The sequence below is a fragment of the Dermacentor silvarum genome, chromosome 3 (genome assembly GCF_013339745.2).
Source record: "Dermacentor silvarum isolate Dsil-2018 chromosome 3, BIME_Dsil_1.4, whole genome shotgun sequence".
NCBI classification, from domain to species: domain Eukaryota; kingdom Metazoa; phylum Arthropoda; class Arachnida; order Ixodida; family Ixodidae; genus Dermacentor; species Dermacentor silvarum.
This window is the reverse complement of record NC_051156.1, coordinates 192,200,031-192,220,848: the sequence shown is the minus strand read 5'-3', so window position 1 is coordinate 192,220,848 and position 20,818 is coordinate 192,200,031. Positions and strand designations below refer to the sequence as shown.

Below are 20,818 nucleotides of genomic sequence, written 5' to 3'. Positions count from 1 at the left end.
TTTATAGCATTTCATTAACCGCTTCCCAGAAGCTTCACAGAGATACCAACTTGTGCATTGTGTCTGTGGGGTTTTGTTGTCGATTTATCTAATAAACGTTTTTGTCTCCCTGTCCCTTCCTAGCCACTTGAACATAGCACGAGAGCTAAAGGATGCGGCGGGCGAGGCGTGTGCTCTGTGCAACCTGGGCAACTGCTACAGCTCTCGTGGGGAGTTTGGTCAGGCTGTGCCGTACTACGAGAACTACCTGCGCCTCTCCGAGGAGATGGGTGACACTGAGGCCCAGGCGCGGGCCTGCCACTTCCTGGGTTATGCCCACTATTGCCTGGGAAACTACAAGGTATGCATTCGTTCGTTTGTGGCAAGGGATTCGACAACCCATGATTCTGATGTGACAAATGAAACATGAGCAAATTAGGGCTAAACAGAGTAAATTTATTTTTGCTTCCACTTTCGTCAGTTCGTGTGATGTCTACATGATTTCAGCTTGCATACTTAATTTTGAGCCTACATATTAAAGTCGCCAAACAGTCTTTGGCAAATGGATGCGTAACAGTCCTGAATCACACTCCCAATTTATAACCATATGAAACCGAATTACAACGAAGCCAAGAAAAACATGGGGGAATTAAGTTACTTGTTGTAATTGAAACCTAGAAATGGTAAGATAAAGGAAAATGAAAGTGTCAAAAAGGAACTTGTTGCTGGCTGGAGCCGAACTATTATCTTCCGCATTACAACTTCGATGCTTTAACAATTGAGCTGTGGTGACGACTGTTCTTCCATCTACTTTATTGGGTATTCATGTATGTTTACAAGATCTGAGCCTGAGAGTTGTAGCCAGTGCAGCTCATGGCCATGGTGGCAGTTGCAGAACATCCTGTTGAACTGCAGGCGTCGCGTAGTACGTGATCTTAATTAAGAGCAGGCAAACTGGTCTGCTCTCACCCGTGTCAAGTAGTTTTTTCATCCTCTTTCATTTCCCTTTAATGTTTTTACATTTAGAATAAAAAATAACAAATAATTTTCTCCTATGCTTTCCTTGGCTTGGTCGTCTGTGGCCTTCAAGTGGTTTGTGTGCAGCGAAAAACCGCGTCCCCCGCTTCTCCTTGTTCTTGTTCGCTCCCGAGTTATAACACATAAGAGGTGACTAGTTTCACAGTGCTCAGAAATTGTTCTATATAAGGGATAATTCAGTTTAACCACATAACATATGATCGAATTTGATCGTACAACTAGAGGAAGCGCTGCAGTGAGTGGAATGCATACATTGCAAATGCTGCTATTCCTCTCTTTAGGACGCCATCGATTACTATGAGAAGGACCTCACCCTGGCCAAGAACCTGCATGATCGTATCAACATGGGACGAGCATACTGCAACTTGGGCCTCTCGCACCTCGCTCTAGGGAACCTGGAAGCAGCGTACGAGTGCCAGAAGTACTTCCTCGCACTCTCCCAGGTCTCGCGGAACTTGCAGGTATGTACAGCTCCTCCGCTGTGGTAGTTGCCCAGCTGCGTAAAGATTCTCACCTAATATGTGGGGACCATGCCGGTTCTCAAATCTTGAGAGTTTTTGTGTGGATGCGAGGTGAGACGGGCGTCGAGTGCTATACTGTAGACGCAAGCCTAGAAAGACACCAGCTGTGCCCTCGACCGACACAAACAATCACTCGGAGCCTTCGGGTTCCGCATGTCACCTGCTTGCACACTCTTAGGCCATGTCAAACGTGTGGGCCGTGATAAGGAAGTGAAACTTGGTTGCCTTCACCTGTTGTGCCACGGCTCGCCGCAAGTTACTGACATTTGTGTAGGCTGTTACAACCTTCACAGTCTGCAACACATTCATACCTAGCCGCATTTATCAGTTGCAGATTGTGACAAACAGTTGCCAGCCAAATTCTTGTTTACTGTGCCAGTTTTTACTATGCTTCATTCAAGTTCTTACTAGTCGTAAGATTTTATCTAAATATGAAGACATAAATTGAGCTGATCAGCAATTTTTCAGCATAATGCTTTTTTGTCTACTAAGGTGTTTGCGCAGAGTAGATAAGCCTTTTCTTCTGCCACTTGACCGCGAATGGGACGACGCAATCAGTGTTTTGCACTGGCACACCAGAGAGCATTATTTAACAAAGCATTTGATTAGTTCATTACCCCGTAGCATGTATGCGTTATTGCAGGGACTTAAGATCTCGAGGTCTCTGTAAAATTCTGTACCTTAAGAATGCAGTGGCAAGTACACCTCTGTCCAATTCAGAGAAATTGTCAAGATGGGATTTAGGTAATTGGAAATGTTAATTTGCATAAATGGGCACATTAATTCTGTGGAAGCCTGCAAGGTGGAGGGATGAGAATCTGGCTTCGTGCTACACTCGGGTGGATCGCAAATTTCCCTTTCATGATTTGTAAGATGTGCCAGCTATGTTCGCTCATTTCCATATGATGTTATGATGGAGGCAAACATTCTATCAATATCAGTATCTCCAGGGAACTAAGTTTTTTGAGCGGTGAGGTACAGACAGCTGGTGCAGTGTAGGTTTTGTGGGCAGCGCTCGAACTAAATTCCTTACATTGTTCATATGTAGCACGCTGCAATATCGGTATCATATTGTTCCACTTATATATTTATATCCTCCTTTCTTGCACTCAGGGCAAGTTTCGTGCACTGGGCAATATGGGTGATGTGCTGATGAAGATGGGAAAAAGTGAGGAAGCTGTGCAGATGTACCAGAAGCAGCTAATGTTGGTGCGACAGTCCAAGGAGCGTCACCTCGAGGCTGCAGCCTACGGTGCTCTGGGCCTCTGTCACCGACAGTTGAAGTGTTACGAGAAGGCCCTTGGCTATCACACGCAGGTAGGTGTTTCTTGAAGAAAGATATCCTGGCAGATTGTGGTAACGGTGCCCTACGTAAGAATGGGTAGAACCAGTATGTTTATTGGGCTAACTGTGCCTGGAAAGTAAATCTGCACTTAAGCAACAAGAAAGCGGTCATCGTAGTTGGAAGTTGTTGAACGCATAGACACTGCTCGAGCCCGTGCGCTCTGTATGCGTATCTGTCATCATACATTAGAGAGCATACTCCAGCATTCACAGGCAGTGCTCGTGTGATCTGATTATGGTGGGCCAGTCTTGTTATCAAAGAAGAGACAACAGCGATAATGTTTGGGTACAACATGGAGCGTGGGTTTAAAGCATGATAACAGTCTGACTAGAGGGAGTACCTAGCTCATGTGAACAAGAGTTAAGAATGTGCGGCAATAGCATACAACCAGGAGACTGAAACAAGTTGTAGAAGGTAGCTGTTTGTGATCTGGAGTGTAACGCCTGCACACGTGAAGCCTAGATGTATAGCTACGTGGAGGAAAAGTGCAAGGAAAAGCATTCGTCATGATTGTTTAGCTCACCACTGGCTGTGTTGAAACTGCTGTGACAAGTATTCTAGCTCATCTACATGCAGTGACCTTCACGTAGATGCACTTACCTCTGATTTAGCACTTAACTCTGCCTTGTTTTCACTCGAGTTTCGTAACTAAATTGCACGTTTGAGTCTGCATTGTTCAACATAACAATTGGCATTGATGACTGCCTAGCTCGTCTGGGCTTTCCTTACCAACAAGCAGCCGAAGCCACTGCACATATCTACAGCAGCTCACACCTCTGATAGCAAAGTGCGCACACAACTGTGGTGTTTTTAATCTTTTGTGGACGAGCAGGCGAGCAAGAAAGCCAAGTGTTTTACTGAACGACGCAGACCAAAAACTTGTGATCTCATATTGCAACATTTGAGCAAAAGCAAAAGAGCAATAAGTGCAAAATGGTCTTACAAAGTTGTTATGATTGAAACCAAGGGTCACATAATATTATGATATCAAAAGTGTAATGTAGAAATCTCCGCCAACTAAGTGAGAGTCCTAATTCATAACAAACCTTAGTGCAAACAGCACTACACAAGGAGACAGGACAGGGCGCTACAAGTGTAATCCTGTTTGCGCTAAGGTTTATTACGAATATGAACCAACTAGCCCATCAATGCATTCTGCTGACAATCTTAACGCTGCCTCTCTGCTACACGGCCTCCTCCTCAGGAGCTGGCTCTGCAGCAGGAGCTGGGTGACGTGCGTGGCGAGTGCCTGGCACAGGGTCGGCTGGGGGCAGTGCACCTCTCTCTGGGTCAGCTGGGCCTGGCCCTGCGCTGCTACCAGGCCCAGCTGGAGCGGGCACGCCAGCTGCGCGACTGCCCGCTCGAGACGCAGGCCCTGGGCAACCTGGGCCTGGTCCGCCTCGGTCTGGCCCACTATGAGGATGCCATCGGGTACTTCGAGCAACAGCTGGCGCTCCTCGAACAGGTGAGTGCTTGCTGCTTGGCTGCGCTGCATGGTGCCACAAGGCCACACCAGGCATGTTGCGTTCCCGTCATGTCAACATAAATTTATCTGGAAACGTTTCTTTTTTTTAAGCCATTCCCCAGCTCATGCAGGCAGTTTTACTGTTTGGGCCTTGTCAGCTGCTGACACTAATACAGAAAAATATGACTGGTCCTGGCTTATTAGTCGATTCCTTAGTCAGAAAATTTGGTTTCCACCTAAAATCTTAGGTGCTAAGCAGTGGCAGGTAGATATTGACTAACAGTTCAGTTTATTGGTTGATTGAAATGAGGGATACAGTTACTGCGACTACAGTTGTTGTAACTTCCTATTTCTTTAAAGGGGTCCTGAACCAGCCCTCGGGCTTGGTGAAAAAACATTGTCCGCGGATAGTGTGCGCTGCTGTGAACATTTCAATCAATCTTTGCAGTCGTGCGCAATGCTTGAAGCTCGCAAGCAGAGTGCGAAGTCATCTTTCTCTCAAATACTTTCTTTTCAACAGAAGCCTACTCCTTACTCTCTTCTGGACAGCTTTTTTATTTCGTCATATAGCAGATTCCCATAAGCGGCTGCTATTGGCCAATAGCTGACGTCAATCAAGAAGATAGCCTGGTCAGACCACACGCACACTTGCAGACACGCGCTCACTCCTGACCCCTCCTGGTTAGATGCCTTGGCAGACTATTTGATAGCGCTTCAAAAATGCGCAAGTTGGATGTGGCTAATATCCGTCAGTCAAGCTGGCGAAGGACAAAGCCGGTTCGCACCACTTAGCATGGTCAGACTGGAGAATTTGAACGCGACCACGCACTCAAGCCCTGTCATGCATAAAGCAAACATCACACATACGCACTACTGTTGCATGTAGCTGCAGTTTGGCACGGAGCATAGATACTGATGCCGCCGTAGGGTGCCACTACAAGTCCACTGGCTAAGCGCACTGCAGCTCGCGTCATAGGCGTCATAATCGGAAGTAGTGGCATCTTTGTCAACATCCAAAATCAAATTTGAACTGGGCACCACGGTCACATTTAGAAGGCGGAGCCTTGTGTGTATGCCCCGCTCGGCCGTAGCCTTAGCAGCGCAAGGCATTCAAGAAAGAGAGGAAGCACCGCTAAAGACGTGTTCGATTGCAAATAACTCCGCTTCTACTGAATGCATCGAAGTACTTTTTGAGGCAAAGTATTTCTGAAATAGCCTATTTTAACTTCAAATGCATTTCTCCACTTCGATAAAAAGAGGTTCAGGGCCCCTTTAATGTGACATCCTCTGTCTTGCCTCACGAAACATTACTGGTGGAATTTGGTGTTTAAAATGGAGGTCCTTTATTTAATGGTCTGCTTGTATCAGTGCTGTTGTCCTATTAGGAACGCGTGCTAATGTGCACAATGCACAGTGAACTGACTCACTGTTACTCTTTTTTCTTTTCATTGTCAGCTTGGAAGCAGCAGCAGCACTCTGCTGGACAAAGGCCGTGCCTATGGTAGTCTTGGCGAGTGCTACGATGCCCTCGGTGACCCCGAGGAAGCGGTCAAGTGCCATGACCAGTACCTGAGCATCGCCATCAAGGCACAGTCTCCCCGCGACCAGGAGAGAGCCTACAGGGGCCTCGGAAGCTCCTACAGGAGCCTTGGCAACTTGCAACAGGCCCTGGTGAGCGACTTCTGTTGGTTGGCACCGTGCATTGTTTCTTGCGCATCCTCGTTGCACGGCCATAGGACGCCTAATATGCGGGGCTCTTTTTTTTAACAGCCAAGGTTGAGCTTTGTAAGCCATTCACACGGAGACTGTCGTGTCCACAGAGCCCCACTAAGAGTTAGTGAAAACTCTTGGCAGGGCTCTGTGTGTGCTAGAGCTAGGTCAGGTTTCAGAAGTCATTGCACAGCTTAGAGGTCAGTAACGCAAAGCGTCACGAACATATCTTGACGATGTCATTCATTGTCGTCTACGGCAATTGAAAAATGCCCGCTGCAGTTGTGCTGTGGCTGGAATGTGTTGGCAGTAGCTATATGATAGCGAGTTTGATTCCAAGCCCTAGCATCTTCATTTTGGTGTCATAGTGCAAGTTTTAGTGCAAAATAAATAGCAGGTGGTTGCTACTGATTCAAGGTAGCCTTCCATTATGGCGCCTGCAATAGCCCAGGCACAAGCTTTGTGAGGTTGAAAACAAAACCGGTCAATTAATTGGCCTGCTAGATGGTTTCTTCAACCATGGTGTACTAGTGTGTGTCAGCAAAAGTGCTAACAGGCTCCTCTTACCTTTGATGCAGGTCTGCCTGGAGAAGCGATTGGTCGTGGCTCACGAGCAGACGGCGGAAAGTGCGGTGCCTGGGAAAGCAGCAGCTTATGGTGAACTTGGCGCTCTGCATCGACAGCTGGGCAACTACGAACAAGCCCTGGCCTGCCTTGAGCGACAGATGGCGCTCGCAGAAGATGACCCATCCCTTCGCGGAGATGCAGCCTGCGGCATGGGCGCTGTCTACCAGGTGAAACACCTTGGCGCTACCTTATACCCATGCCACAAGGACGATGTTAGTGACATTAACTATCTGGGACCTTAAGTTTCCTCCGTTATAGCTAAAGGCTATACACACACCTTTCTAATGACATGAAATGCCACGATAATAAGTGCAGTGACTGTGGCAAGCTTGTTAGCAATCCTAATGTCATTAAAATAATTATTTATCAGGTAAATGTGCAAGAAATGCCTTTGAAAACAGGCACATTTTATGGAGGAAAATTTTGGTATAGTACCTCAAAATTATGTTTTTGTGTAACTACTAACTACAAACGCAACTACATACTAACATTATGAGTGAGAGTACATACTGTGCACGTTTGATTGCCAAATGAGTTGTGAGAGTGCTCAATTCCATGCTGCAATCAATTTTTAGTGCCATTAAGTAGTACGTCCGTGTGGAGCTATACGAATGGTACTAACCTTTAAGGCATTAAGCAGTTTAAAGTCATTCTTTGCACCTGTGTTTAGTATGCATATAATTGTGCTCTGGTGTAATTTTTCTAACAGTATTGAGAGTCATGTGGACTCTGATTTGATCTTTGCGATTTCGTCCATCTCGCAGGCTATGGGTGCTTACGACCGGGCTCTGCACTGGCACCAAGTCGACCTGGAGATCGCCGAAGAGACGAACAACATGGCTGCCCAGGGGCGAGCTTATGGAAACCTGGGCATGACGCACGAAGCGCTGGGCAACTACGACAAGGCAGTCTCATTGCAGGAACAGCATCTGAGCATTGCTGCCCAACTGGGTGACAAAGCAGCAAAAGCAGAAGCCTACAGCAGCCTTGGTGAGTGAGCGCATCATAACTTGCTAGCTCAGAGGGTCGCTCAAAACTTAACTATAACCCATGTCTCATAGTTTGTATTGTATGTTTTTGCTTATATTTCTTGCTTGTCTGCTCTCAGCTCTTGTAGATGGATCATCGTTTTCATTTTACAGCTTGTCCTGTACAAATTTTTTACTTGCAGCTCATCGCTGTTATGCCATTATCTCAGGTATAAGGAGTTGAGTATTATTCTAAGAGGACTAGGATCGAATGGAGGATTAAATCATGGTGTTCATCCAATGTATCTATGTTTCTAAGTAGAAATATTAAATTTGAGACACTGTTTTGCTTACGAATAAACATATAGCACTGTATTTTAGTTGGCCAGTTGGCTTAAAGCAAGTTGGAAATCTTTACTGGCAAAGGCTAGCTCTAAGGCCTGCTAGGGTGATATGAGTGCAGAGGAGACTGTTGCCTCAAGTAAGGTGAGATAAAGTGTGACAGAAGCCTGCTTGTGTTACCAGCAGAAGGTGCAACAGTTTGGAGTGAAGGCAGAATGCGTGGCAATGGTCGTTAGCTTTCTTTTCAGCTTCCTTGTTACCCTCTCAAAGTTTAGGCCTTGTGACGTTGCATATCTGCAGGCCTTATGACATGCCCTTTGCACATCTGCAGGTCGTGTGCATCATGCGCTGGGTCATGTGAGCCAGGCATGTAGCTACCTGCAGCAGGCTCTGCAGGCATGCGAGCAGCTCGGAGGCGGCAAGCGGGAGGAAGAGGCTCGCGTCCGGCACCGGCTTGGCTTGGTCCTCTGGCTCCAGGGTGACTTGGACGGTGCGCAGCAGCAGCTGGCTCGTGCTCACGACCTCCTGGAGGCGCTGATGGCTGCCGTCACCCTTGGAGAGCACCGCGGCACTGACCCGGTTGTCGCAGAATTTCTGGGTGACACGGCACAGGCTCTGCAGGTGAGTTGACGCTCTTGCATTTCATGCTAGCCTTTGGCTTTCAAAGCAGGAAGAGCTGGCAGCATGTACTATGAAGAGGAGCAAACGATAAGCAATAGTGTTTCCTGAATTCTTGGCCTTGAGGGGGGGGGGCAACTCTGCCAGTTTTCAAGGAGTGCTGACTAAACGGACTGAATGTGGATATTAAAGACAGTTATCAATTTGTGTAATGATCGCCTAAATATGCCTTTAGTTGCTTACCAGTGGTGCCTGCGCTTAGTGGTGTAACAAGGACTTTAGTCGGATGGGTGTTTTCGCTCTCTCACATTTAACAAAATTTCAGTAGGTTTTCCAATGGCACAAATGGTTTTATGCAGAAATGCAGGCTAGTATCATCAATATACATCAGGGGTCAAAGCAGGTACCCTTGGCATGACATATATGTCACGCAAGCTATGCACGCCAGCAAACCATGCAAAGGCGACGACATTAAATCTGTAACATGGCAGGCATACGTAATCTGCTGAGCTTTCTGTTATGTCCTGTGCATGCATAATTTAAGTAAAACTGTCTGTTTTCATTGTCTCCGCATGCAGCGTGTGCTGGTATCCCTGGGCAGGCAGGACGAGGCCCTGTTGGTGGCAGAGCGCAGCCGCACGCGCTGCTTTGCAGAGCATGCCCTTGAGACTCGCAGGAGCGCGCTGACAGCCAGTGCCTGCGTGCCCAACAGCCTGGCCCTACTGCTGGAAGTGGTCAACCGGCAGAAGGCCACCATCCTCTACTTCAGCCTGGCCGCAGGGCACCTTCTCATCTGGCTCATGGTCCCACACAAAGGTACTTGTCGCACACCGGGAGAGCCACTGACCCAACTTGATTCACTCACTTGCCGTCTATGCTGCGCAGTTAATTCAGCATCAATTGCATATCTGATGAGAGTGGAATGCAAACGGGCACCCTCTTAAGACTTCAAACATGGGGCAATTTCCAAGTGCTGAGGCTGGAACACCCCTGTGAAAACACTGCACTTTGAGTGCACTAGTAAGAACCGCTGGTGGTTCTCATGGTTCCTGTGTATGGCTTTGGGGCCATTAACCTCCATAAAGCAGACAGTTCCTTCTTTATCTGGGAACAGTGGAAGCCATTTCTTTGACAGTGAACAGCTATGTTTGCAGCATGCTGAGCCTTTCCTTTCTGTCCTTTCCTTGAACATTCTCACCCCCCATTGCTTCTCACGTCTCACACAAGTGCCAGTGGGCAAAAACTTCTTTTCACTTGCTGACATTGGCATAGTGAAAATAAAGGAGCAGCTGTTACCTTCCTCTAAGTCTGGTGGTCGGTGTGCTCATGATAGTGTGTGATTTTCATGTGCAGAGGCTCTAAACCTCGTTAGGATGACAGGACGCGCTGCTAGAATTTCAGTCGTTGTGCCCTTTTTTACTAGAACAATGTTTGGTCTCACACAGAACCGACTAGCCTAGGCTTTTCACTCTTTCAAGTGCTGGTTGTCACTGACTGTTCATTCCTACTTTTCTTTTTATTGCATTCTCATGGCAGTGATGCTAAATGTAAGTAAAAGCTCACGCAGTAGATGATACATGTTTTAGCGTGACGATGATGCTCTCCGACGTAAATGCCTTACTGATTACGCATCTCCCTGACAGGTATCGTCAAGTTCACCGAGACACCCTTGAGTGAAAACCAGTCCGAACCCCTTTTACCAGACAAAGACGGCAAGCTTCCCAAGAAAGCTTCTCTCTTAGAGCGCCACCTGTCGGCACTCCGAGAGTCACTCGGGGTCGATCCCGACACTGAGGATGCTTGCCAGAGCCACTGGGATGAAGCCAGCGACCGCTTTGGCCAGGTAGGCAACCCTGTCTTTGCTTTTACGGGAAAAATTCTGGTGCATTGCTGTCATGAGATTCACGTTTGAATGGCAGCAAGTCCACCTGTTTAAATCAAATTGCATAATTACTGTTTCTACAGCAATCACAGTTACAATCATGTAATGGCAGTTATGTAGAGACTGGCCCGAACTTTAAATTCAGAAGCGGAATTTTGCACTGAAAATTGCAGTGCATGTGACGTAGGTATGTTCGTGACATTCCAGCATACACTGAAACTTATTACTTCTGTGTGATCAATTCATGATGCTGCACCCATGTTTCTATATTTTCTCTTTTTTCATTTATAGTAGTCTGGCCCCATCGCATAATGAATAGGTTTAGGGTAGCGCGATTAAAATACAGGGCAAAAGAAGACAGACATGCAGGGACACACACGGCGCCATGTGTGTCCTTTTGTGTCTTTTTTTCTCCTGTCTTTTAATCGCACTACCGTAAACCTGTGTTACCAACAAGCCCACATTGCAACCCCCATGGCATAAGTTAGTTTGGCACAGCATAAGTGCACGCACAGCTGCTTCACATCAATGAAGTCCCGCTGAGTTTTGTGGTGAAGGTCCATCGCCATTTTCCTGCACTATTGTAAAGTTTCATCTCAGGAAAAAACAGCATACATGTCAACATGCAGTGACTGACAAAGTCAAGTAGCGCAGGCTTTATGCATCCACGGCACTTCATATGGTACTAGGTGCTTATCCTTTAGCATGGTATCTGTCTGCAATTACAGGATAAGTAGGGTCCGTTGTAGTAGCTTCTCTGATAGTTAAGCTCTTTGTAACTGCAGGCATTCAGTTAGCCTGTCTCTAGATACGTGGACACTATAGCATCAGAAGAACTGCCGGTGTCGTAACTGACAAAAGTGCAATTAGTGCAAGAAACATGCCCTATATATTGTTTTTGAAAATATAGTGTGTTTGAATCGAGTAAGTACAGTATACGAGTTCACCTGTTTATGGTAACCCATTTTATTTGATATTTGCATTGGTTACATCTTTAGCACCTGTCTTCCAATGATAATAATCATGCATGGAATTTTCGCTGGCACTGTCCAACAAGAATTGTCCGTGGCCATCAACTTGCGAAAACTTGTGCAGGATCCGGAACGCCGGAGCAGTGCAGGCTTCAGCCGCTTGGGAAATCGCAACCACCTCCTCAACAGCTCCAACTACAGCCTGAGCAGCCTGTTTAGCGTCGGCAGCGTCAGTGTCACCTCCGGTCCTGCCAGCCGCGCAGGCAGCATGCGCGCTCCGCGACCCCATTGGCCTGGACCCCCCTCCCTCCACGCACTCTACGAGCTGCTCATTGGCCATGCGGAAGAGGAGCTCAGCCGGTTCGCGGGCCGTGACCTTCTCATCGTGCCCGACGGCGACCTCTACCTAGTGCCATTTGCGATGCTGCGCGGAAATGGCTCAACCGAATACCTCTGCGAGAGGTTCAGCCTACAGTGCTACCTTCACTGTCGGTGCTGCGGGCGGGCCAGCGGGCCAAGGCGGCGAGGCAGCAGCAGCAGCATGGACAACAGCGAGCAGCGGCATTTTCGTCAACGGCGGCCGGGGAGCAGCTCATCTCCTTGATCGTCGGCAATCCTAAGGTAGGTACAGCTGCAGTTCTTTCACGTTCCTTTTTATTTTCAAAAAAAAACAAAAAAAACACAACTAGTTCCGTTGCACTGGTTCCGTCACACACCTAAGAAATCTAAAAGCAGTTGAACTTAGGTTCTACAAACAGTAGAACCTTAATATAACGAACGTGCAAATAATAAAGTAAAGTAAATCTAAGATGTTTCTCCCCATTATCAGCATGTAACCAATATGTGCTTATAATGAATATTAGATATAGTTAAGTTATTTTCATGTCAGATGTGACTTCGTTATAACGAGGTTGGTCTGTAGCGAAGGACTGCATTGTGCTCATGCTTATCTCTAGATAATCTTGCAGAACGAAACTATTGAAGCACAGCGAGAATACTGTTTTGGGCTTGACATATGGTAACAAATTTTCTTTAAGAATCATTTCTTTTTGACATACTGTTTTCTATGCATAGAGGCACTATCAGTCAGTGCTCATGGATGTCGTGCCACTGGGCAAAGCAGTTCTATTACGTGGTGAGGCACAGCTACACACTGCAGTCAGTGCAAGAGACTATATGTTTGACTTGGTTGTCCTAGTAGCAGGTCTTGCATTTACAGCACCCGTTCATCTTGTCTGGCCATGGATGTCAGCAATGGTGACACGGTGTTGCTTAATCAAAGCTGTAGCTTTGAAACTATACATACAAGATTGTGCATCAAACCTGAGAACTCCAAGAGAGCTTTAAAATGGGCCTCAGTGCATGTTGATCATAGGTATAGTTGATGCTCTGTAGATATGATAGGGGAGCAGTTAAACCAGGGGGTTTGTCTTTTCCTCTGTTAATCGTTCATTGTGTTCTAAATTACTAAACCACTCGATGAACAACCCCAGGTATCGCCCTGCACACTAGAATGGCTTGGCTGCGCGGAGATTCCACATGCTGAACAGGAAGCCGAGATGGTTGCTGAAATTTTGGGCGGTGAACCTCTGCTGGGTGCTGACGCGACAAAGGAGATGGTGCTCGGCAGGATGGGACAGGCTGAGTGCATCCACATCGCCAGCCACGTATCTTGGAAGGTGAGAAGGGTTTATTTACAGCAGTGGAATTGTTATCTGCCAACAGCTGGTTTAGGTATGTCTGTAGTCATTGTAATCTGTCTTAACTCAGAAATAGACCTCCCAGCCAATGCACAATGTAAACTCATCCTTGTTCTTGTTAGTTTTCATTTCCTTCATAGTGGCCTAAATTTATTTGGAACTAAGTCACAAACAAGCCGCTCTAAAGTTGGGATGATAGGAACAGGAGTGAACTACCATGATAAAAGAACTACAGTGAAAGGGATGCATTGTCAGAGTTTTTCTGCTGTTTTCCACAGTTGCAACAACATTTGCACCATCACATGAACAAGTTTTTCAAATCACCACTGATGTCTGTGGTCATGAGCTTTGAAAAACGACAATGTGATCAGTTTCTTTTTTCTTTTTTGGTCATCTTCTTCACTGCATACTGTAGCCAGCGAAAAAAATAAACTGTTTGACTGATGTAATCAAAGGCACCCCAAGCACAAATGTTCTTGGTTATGCCCTCTAGGTTCCTGGAATAGTACTGGCATCGGGAGCAGAGTTTGCGGAGGACGAAGAAGCAAGCGGGGAAGAAGGAGGCGACGGGGCACGGCCAACGGCAGATGTCCTGCTGACGGCCTCTGACGTGTCCCAGATGCGGTTGGTAGCCCGCCTGGTTGTCCTCAGCATGTGCCACACACGGTCATCCCATGGACGAGTGGACGCCCAATCCCTGGAGACGCTCGCCGGTGCTTTCCTCACAGCTGGGGCACACTGTGTCCTCGTGTCATTGTGGCCTGTTCCAGACACCGCACTCAAGATCCTGCTCAGGACCTTCTACTCGTCACTAATGCAGGTAATGCTGCTGCACTATTGCGGTTATACCGGTCGTGAATTTTAACAGCATTCCTCTCGTGTTGGAATTGAAGACGTAGACTTTGGTACCGGCTGAGGAAGCATGTATGAGTAAATGGTGGTTGACTTATTGTGAGAAACTAAAGTGCAGTGCATTGCTGCACATGAGTGCAAATTATATTAGCGTTTAAGCCTGCCCATATACATAGTGTGTTACAGTTTACAGAATATCGGAACACCGAATGCGTAAACATCAGTAGTGCTAGCGACACATTTACTTTGTGGCGCTGAGTTCTACTAGACTGCGCTGAACTATTATTGCAACTGAAGAGTATGTTCTACTTGACCGCTGACCTAAAGGTGCTGGCAGCAACATGATTAATCATGTGTTGTCCTTCTTTTCTTTCCAGTTGAACAGCTGTGTTAAAATTAAAAAAAAAAAATTCTAGCACATTGCAGTTGAACAAAGCGCCACGAGGTGTCAGTATCAGCGCTAATGCTGCCATCCCAGTTTCCGCTGTTCCAGTATTTCGTTAACCAGCGATACCATATGGGCAGGCTAAAACTTTCATTTATGTTCCTTTTAGAATGTGCATTGTTCAGGACAGTTGCCTCTGAACTCCTCCTCAAGTTCCTAATAAGTGACGAGAAAAGTATGGTGACCCCTGTGACTAGGATGGCAGCTCGAGATAAACTAAACAGCACACATGCTGCCAGACCTCTCTTGCTCTCTTATCTCTTTTCGTTAATTATTTCTGTCTCCATTCTTTTCTTTTCCTCAGTGTAAGGTAATCAACCACACTCAGTGTTAGTTCGCTTGTCCCTCTTTCTTCCTTCTCTCTGCTCTAAGCAGATCAGAGATGCCACTCGCTGCTTCTCGCGCATTTATATTTGGTGATTAAATCAAGCCTCTAATGTCTTTTTCTGTTCGCTACTGTTGTGGAGCAGGGCTCGAGAGCCAGCGCTGCTCTGAGTGAGGCCCTGTGCACGATCCAGACAACCAAGCAGTTTGGTCACCCGGCCAACTGGGCCAGCTTTGCACTGGTCGGTGGGGACGTGCACCTCTCCAACCAGGTGGTGCTCATGGGCCAGGCCCTGGTGGAACTGCTCAAAACACCCGACAAGTGCCGAGACGCCCTGCGTGTTGTGCTACACCTGGTGAGTGAGAAAGTAACGGAAACATTTACGAAGCAGATGGGCATGATGCTCGCAAAAAAGTTCTCACTCTTTGCCACCCTCCATTGCCTTGATGCATCGGATGAGTGCTGGCAGATGGGTCGGAATATTGAGTGTTCGAGATGCTGGCTAGTCCAGCCGTAACCACGTGCTAGCCGATGGTAGGTGGCGATTGTGACAGCGATGCTTCGCATGGCAAGCTGTGTGCGCAGGTTATACCCACAGAGCGATGCAATTTTTCCACCAGTGCAGGCTGAGAAACTTGCAAACACCTAAGATTCTCTACCTGTGCAAAGGTTAAATTGTGAGGACGTCTGTAATTTTTCAATCTATGCACACTTACGCCCAGAGGGAGTGAAGGTGTGTTTGAATTCTCCTTCACCGTCAAGGAGTGAAGATTGCCACAGGACAGGGTTTGAAAAGAGATCGTTACAAGAATTACAACACTGGCCATTCTTGTGAATTGAAGCACGCGAAAACCACAAAGAATGGAACCAAAGACAGGCTCAAGCTTTTGTTCTTGGCAGCTTTCTGCACTGCAGGTGAAGACTCGCGGCATACCATTCTGTCATGTAGGGCCTTTACATCCACATATTCGAGAAGCACTCAGAGCTGTTCAGTTCTAGTTCTTGTTCATATGTGTCACGTATGTTTTTTGCGCTCTTTCTGCTTCCAACGTGGCAACCTGATTCCAGCCTCACAAAAGAAAGACGGACAACAGAAAAGTAAATGATGCCGTCATTCTTAACATTAAATGTCCCAGGTGGAGAAATCCCTCCAGCGCATACAGAGAGGCCAGAAGAACGCCATGTACACCAGCCAGAAGTCCATCGAGAGCAAAGTGGGGCCCGTCTCAGGCTGGAAGGAGTTGCTCGTTGCAGTGGGCTTCCGCTTCGAGCCAGCTGCCAATGGACTGCCAGCCTCCGTCTTCTTCCCGCAAGCAGATCCCGGAGAGAGGCTGGTCCAGTGCAGCACTAGTCTGCAGGCACTTCTCGGTGAGCATTGTGCTTACGTGTCTTTCTTAGCTTCACAAAGAACATCTCTCTCTCTTTTACTGCAGGGCAGGAGCTTTTGTTTTGGTCAAACTGCTGTAAACTGAATATTTCAAATTACCAGATGACTGCCATGCTTCTGTTGTAGCAACTAGCGAGCTTAGCCAGTTTACTGGGTGCAGCAGTAATTCTTTGGCTCATCATTTGGGGGCAGAAAAATCTTGTGCGAGTTTCTTGAGGCAATTTTTTAGGCATGTGCATGTTTCACGCAGGGGTGTTTTAAGAAATCTTGACCAGACTGCATTGAGTTGAAAGTTCCGGTAAAATTTTGCTAGTATGTACCTTATTCGAATGGACATCATCACAGGGGCATTCGGTAGATGCTCTTCTTCTTTTTTTTTTTTTTTTTTAGGTGGCTGCATTATGTCTATTGTTCTGTGTCTGTTGTGTACACCATAGATGTCACAAATATTGAGCTGCAATTGCACAATTCGACGATGACGGCTCCTATTTGCCTTTCCTTGGTTCATCTACCAGTATGTCTGTCCCATTTTTTGTATGGGGTTGCTGACTTTGGTGAACCTCTTCCACTTTGCCTTATTGTTGCAGTTCTGCCTTTCTGGCATTGAATGTATGATTAGTCTCACTTCATGAACAAGCTCTGTAATATATAACCTCCAAATGTGAGTTAGAATGGCAATCTTTATTTTTTATTGCTTCAAGGCCTGTCCGTGATCTCCCTGAGTGCCATATCCAAGCTACTGTCAAGCCCGGAGTATGCGGATGACATCATCGAACTGGTGTGTATTCCCAGCCATTTGCAACCTGTCATGGTCGAGCTTCAGACTATGTAGGTTTTGTATCATGGGTCATTTTAAAGTAAAATCCAGATGCACAAGGTTAGAGCAAAGACAGGATGGAATCGGTACCATGGTCTATGGGTGTTAGTCTCTGTAGAACATTTCTTCATGAAGAATAAACCTTTGTTGCATCTGTAAAGATTTAGCATCTTGGAACAAGCTCAACTAGTAGACAGTGATTTTATTGAGGCTTTTCTAAATTTAACTTTGAAGAGTAAACGCAAGGAGGGAGCATTTATTATAGCTACCTCAGATAAGTGTCTAACCATGTGGACAACGGCTTTCATCTTTTCCAAAAGTAAACGTCAAGTGGTAAGATAACTTATTCTGATGCAACTAGTTGACTCATGCCACTAGTTGACTCATGCCACTAGTGCCACTACATGCTAAGCTTGTAATCAATGTTTTGCCACCGGTTTTCGAGAAGATTGGTACTTTCTGCGATACGTGCCTGTGCATCGTCACCAATGCTGAGAAATTAATATGTATTACATTTCAAATGCCACTCGTTGATGCAGCAATCCTGGATGAAAAGTGAACACGAGAAACTGACACGTGATGGCAAACCTGTATTTGTGTGTTTATGCAAACAAGAGGTGCTTTTATCTGAGCAAACTGAAGAAATGCACTCTTTGTCTGCATACATGAAGTTGCTGCTGTGAGCATGTGCGAGCTTGTGTTATCTGATGAACGGAAGTAGTTTTTTGGGTTTGTAACAGACCGCAATTACTGGCTGTAAATAACTGTTGACTAACTGCATAAATAACTGACATTAAAGGTAGTATTTTGTCTCTAGGATTTTGTTGGCTCTGAGAAAGAGAGGACAAACCAGAGATGCAGCAAATAAGTTGAGATTTTTATTCTGTCAAAACTAACACTTCAAAGAATAAAGGACTCCCTCGATAGGTCTGAACTCGAAGCTGCAAATAGTGTTTTGTTGTACCCGTCCTCCTTTTCATTGATGCCGCTCGCTTTTATATATGGGTAAAGCTTCGAGCTGGGCATTGTGCTCACGTGTCAATTCATTCTTCTTCCAGATGCACCAGGTCGTTGGACAGTTGGGAAAAACTGAGCAGGACAGCGTCGAGTGCCATGTCAGTGTCAAGCTGTGGAGCGTGCCAGGATGCCACGAACTACTCGCCTCGTTAGGTAAGCAGCTTTGGTCACAGCTGCAAGATCATTGCGTCATGTTTACCAAACGGGCACGCTAGCCTTCTTTTCTCAGATTAGATATTGAAAATCATGTCAGGCCAATGGCCCAGCCAATATTTCCCTCTATAACTGTTTGGCAGGTTCCCCTGAACAAATTTGGACAGTTGAGTTGAAATTATGTGCCTTCTGCCTGAATTCACTGCAGTCCAGAGAGGAATGTATATTGCAACCTCACTCACATTAGTGACAAAGCGTCCATGTTGGATGACAAGGAATTATTATCTTGTATTGAAATAAGCCCATCTTTTGTTGCTTCTTTGCCTGTGGCAAGCATAAGTAGAATCACTGCACTTTGAAATTAATTCTTTAGGGCTGCAAACATGCGAGTCAGCCCACCCCATCTGTGAGATCTATGGCCAAACCTGCCACATTACAAACACCACCGAGATTTAATGCTTTGAATGGAGAGCTTCCTCGTAAGGTTGACTTCTGTGCTAAATATTTATTTGCAATATCCATACATTTTTGCCACAAGCTTCTTGTGATTGTTGAAAAATTCACAGTTAAATAATTCATCACGGCGTTGTAGTGCCACTTCTGCTTTCCAAATTGGCATATGTTGCCCTTTGAATGAACCCAGCATGGCTTTAACTTGTTCAGACTTTCGTACCTGTCTCTGGAAGTGCTTCCTTTAGCATTGCCTGGACTGTGTGAACAGATGGAAACTGCTTAATGTTCCGCTCTGCCTAAATTTGAACTGTGGTAGTTTGGCACCGAAAGGCTGCACTGTTTCAAGCGGCAAGAATAACGATGTGCTGCCTAACTTTCATTGCAGGTTTCGACCTCATGGAAGTTGGCAAGGATGAAGTCACACTAAGAATGGGAAAGCAAGCAAATCGCAGGTCGATTCAGTTTGCTCTCCAAGCTCTCCTTGCCGTATTTGGTGAGTGAAACTCTTGTTTTGCATGCCTAAATTATGCTTCATGCCTGTGTGTTGATGAGCTACTTAGTGAAACACCACACTCCTGTTGTGCCCCACCCACCATATTTTCGGGACTTAGCCCCAGCAGACTCTTTTTCTACTCCCCAAGCTGAAAACTATCTTGAAAAGATGTCGTTCTAAAACCGTAGAGGAGATCCAGGACAATGCGAGAAGAGACCTGCATGCCATTTCAGAAAGTGCATTCCAGGAGGCTTTCCAAAAATGGAAGAAAAGATGAGAAGAATGCATTGCCAGTAGAGGGTACTACTTTGAAGGGGACAGCACTTAAAATGTTGTACCATAAGCAGTAAAGGTGTTATAGCAAAAGTTCGGTTTCTTTTTGAACACACCTCGTATAGTGACTGCGCCATCGAAGTGCTGTTGCTCAGACATAAAGATTCCTTTTAAGACAAGTATAAATGTACCTAGTTCTCTAATAAATTTCGCTTAACCAGAGTATTGAATCTGTTGAAAGCTAGACAAAAGTGATTGTATTTAAAGCTAGTGTATGCATGAACAGCAGCCAGCCCCAACACAAATCGCGATTCACCAAAATTCGTATAGGTATAGTACTAAGCTGTGACACTCATTCATGTCTCTTCCTCCAGATACTCAAGAAGCACCAAAGAACCTCAACTTTGACGACTCAAGTGACTTAGACAGTTTAGACAGTGATGCCCGCACAGATTCGTCACCACCCCCAACATCAGCACTGGCATTTTCTTCTGGACCTTTGACTAGGCCTCGCCTCGGTCAAGGCACGGGAGCCTTCTCCAATTACGTCAGGGCAAGGGGAGAACCTGACGGTCGCACTGCGCCAGCATCTGACCAAAAGAACCGTGACAGCGACACCTTCACACCAAGCCCCGTCAACCCAGTGAGCGCCGCATACACGAACCTTGTGGGACTCGTGGGATTTAAGCCAACCAATGCAGCATTAGTGCAGCAAGGAAAGATGCGGACTCTGTACAATAACGACAGTTCACCACTCGACGACTCTGGAAAACGGCCAGACAGTTCATCATCTGCTAGCTCCGACTGGGACGCCGGCCAGATGACAGTGCGTCGTCAGAATGGCAACACTAGTAGCAGCAGCAGCAGCAGTGCTCGCGCAGCCGCCTCAAGTGAAAATGCAGAAGCGGACGCCATCTGCCGTGTCGAGGAAAGCTCCGTCATGTTTTGAGTCCCAGAGCAGCGATTCCGACAGGAATGATTTCTCTCTCGACCGACCGCGTTTCGGAGCGGGAATCTCCCGGCCACCACCACCACCGCTCGCGACGCCGAGGACAAGCCTGGGCAGTCAGTCCAAGCAGAGCAGCAGACGACCAAAGCAGACGACGAATGCCGAACAGCAAGAACCATGCATCGAGATGAACACGCTGCTGAGTCCTACCTGTGGCAACTGGTGAAGGACCTGCGCAGAGGGACAGAAGCATGCGGGACCATATTCTCTCCCACCAGATGCGGCACTTCTCGAGAGCACCACCGATTTCGGACGTGTACCATGACCGAAACCTGGGGCTTGGTTTGGCGCCGTCCCTCTCCAAGATTCTGGCAGACGATGGCGGGAAGTTGCTCTCAGAGCGGGCCGAAGAAAATGGCACAGTCGAAGCGATCAGGTCAAGCTCTCCTCCACCATTGGTATCGAGGAGGTGCAAGCCACCACCGCCG

At 46.7% G+C, this 20,818-nt stretch overlaps 1 protein-coding gene across 1 annotated transcript in view; it reads left to right on the top strand.

The window, feature by feature from the left end:
* Positions 1-20,818, top strand: part of LOC119446354 (tetratricopeptide repeat protein 28-like) — a 98,729-nt gene that overhangs the window by 75,501 nt on the left and 2,410 nt on the right. The window contains 22 exon segments of the mRNA XM_037710766.2: positions 124-340; positions 1,299-1,478; positions 2,652-2,855; positions 4,088-4,348; positions 5,804-6,019; positions 6,637-6,852; positions 7,450-7,675; positions 8,327-8,616; positions 9,192-9,429; positions 10,257-10,456; positions 11,591-11,933; positions 11,936-12,087; positions 12,960-13,145; positions 13,660-13,986; positions 14,934-15,143; positions 15,925-16,156; positions 16,877-16,953; positions 18,051-18,162; positions 19,001-19,108; positions 19,756-20,306; positions 20,308-20,544; positions 20,546-20,816. Coding sequence (XP_037566694.2) covers positions 124-340; positions 1,299-1,478; positions 2,652-2,855; positions 4,088-4,348; positions 5,804-6,019; positions 6,637-6,852; positions 7,450-7,675; positions 8,327-8,616; positions 9,192-9,429; positions 10,257-10,456; positions 11,591-11,933; positions 11,936-12,087; positions 12,960-13,145; positions 13,660-13,986; positions 14,934-15,143; positions 15,925-16,156; positions 16,877-16,953; positions 18,051-18,162; positions 19,001-19,108; positions 19,756-20,306; positions 20,308-20,544; positions 20,546-20,816 — 5,054 coding nt within the window.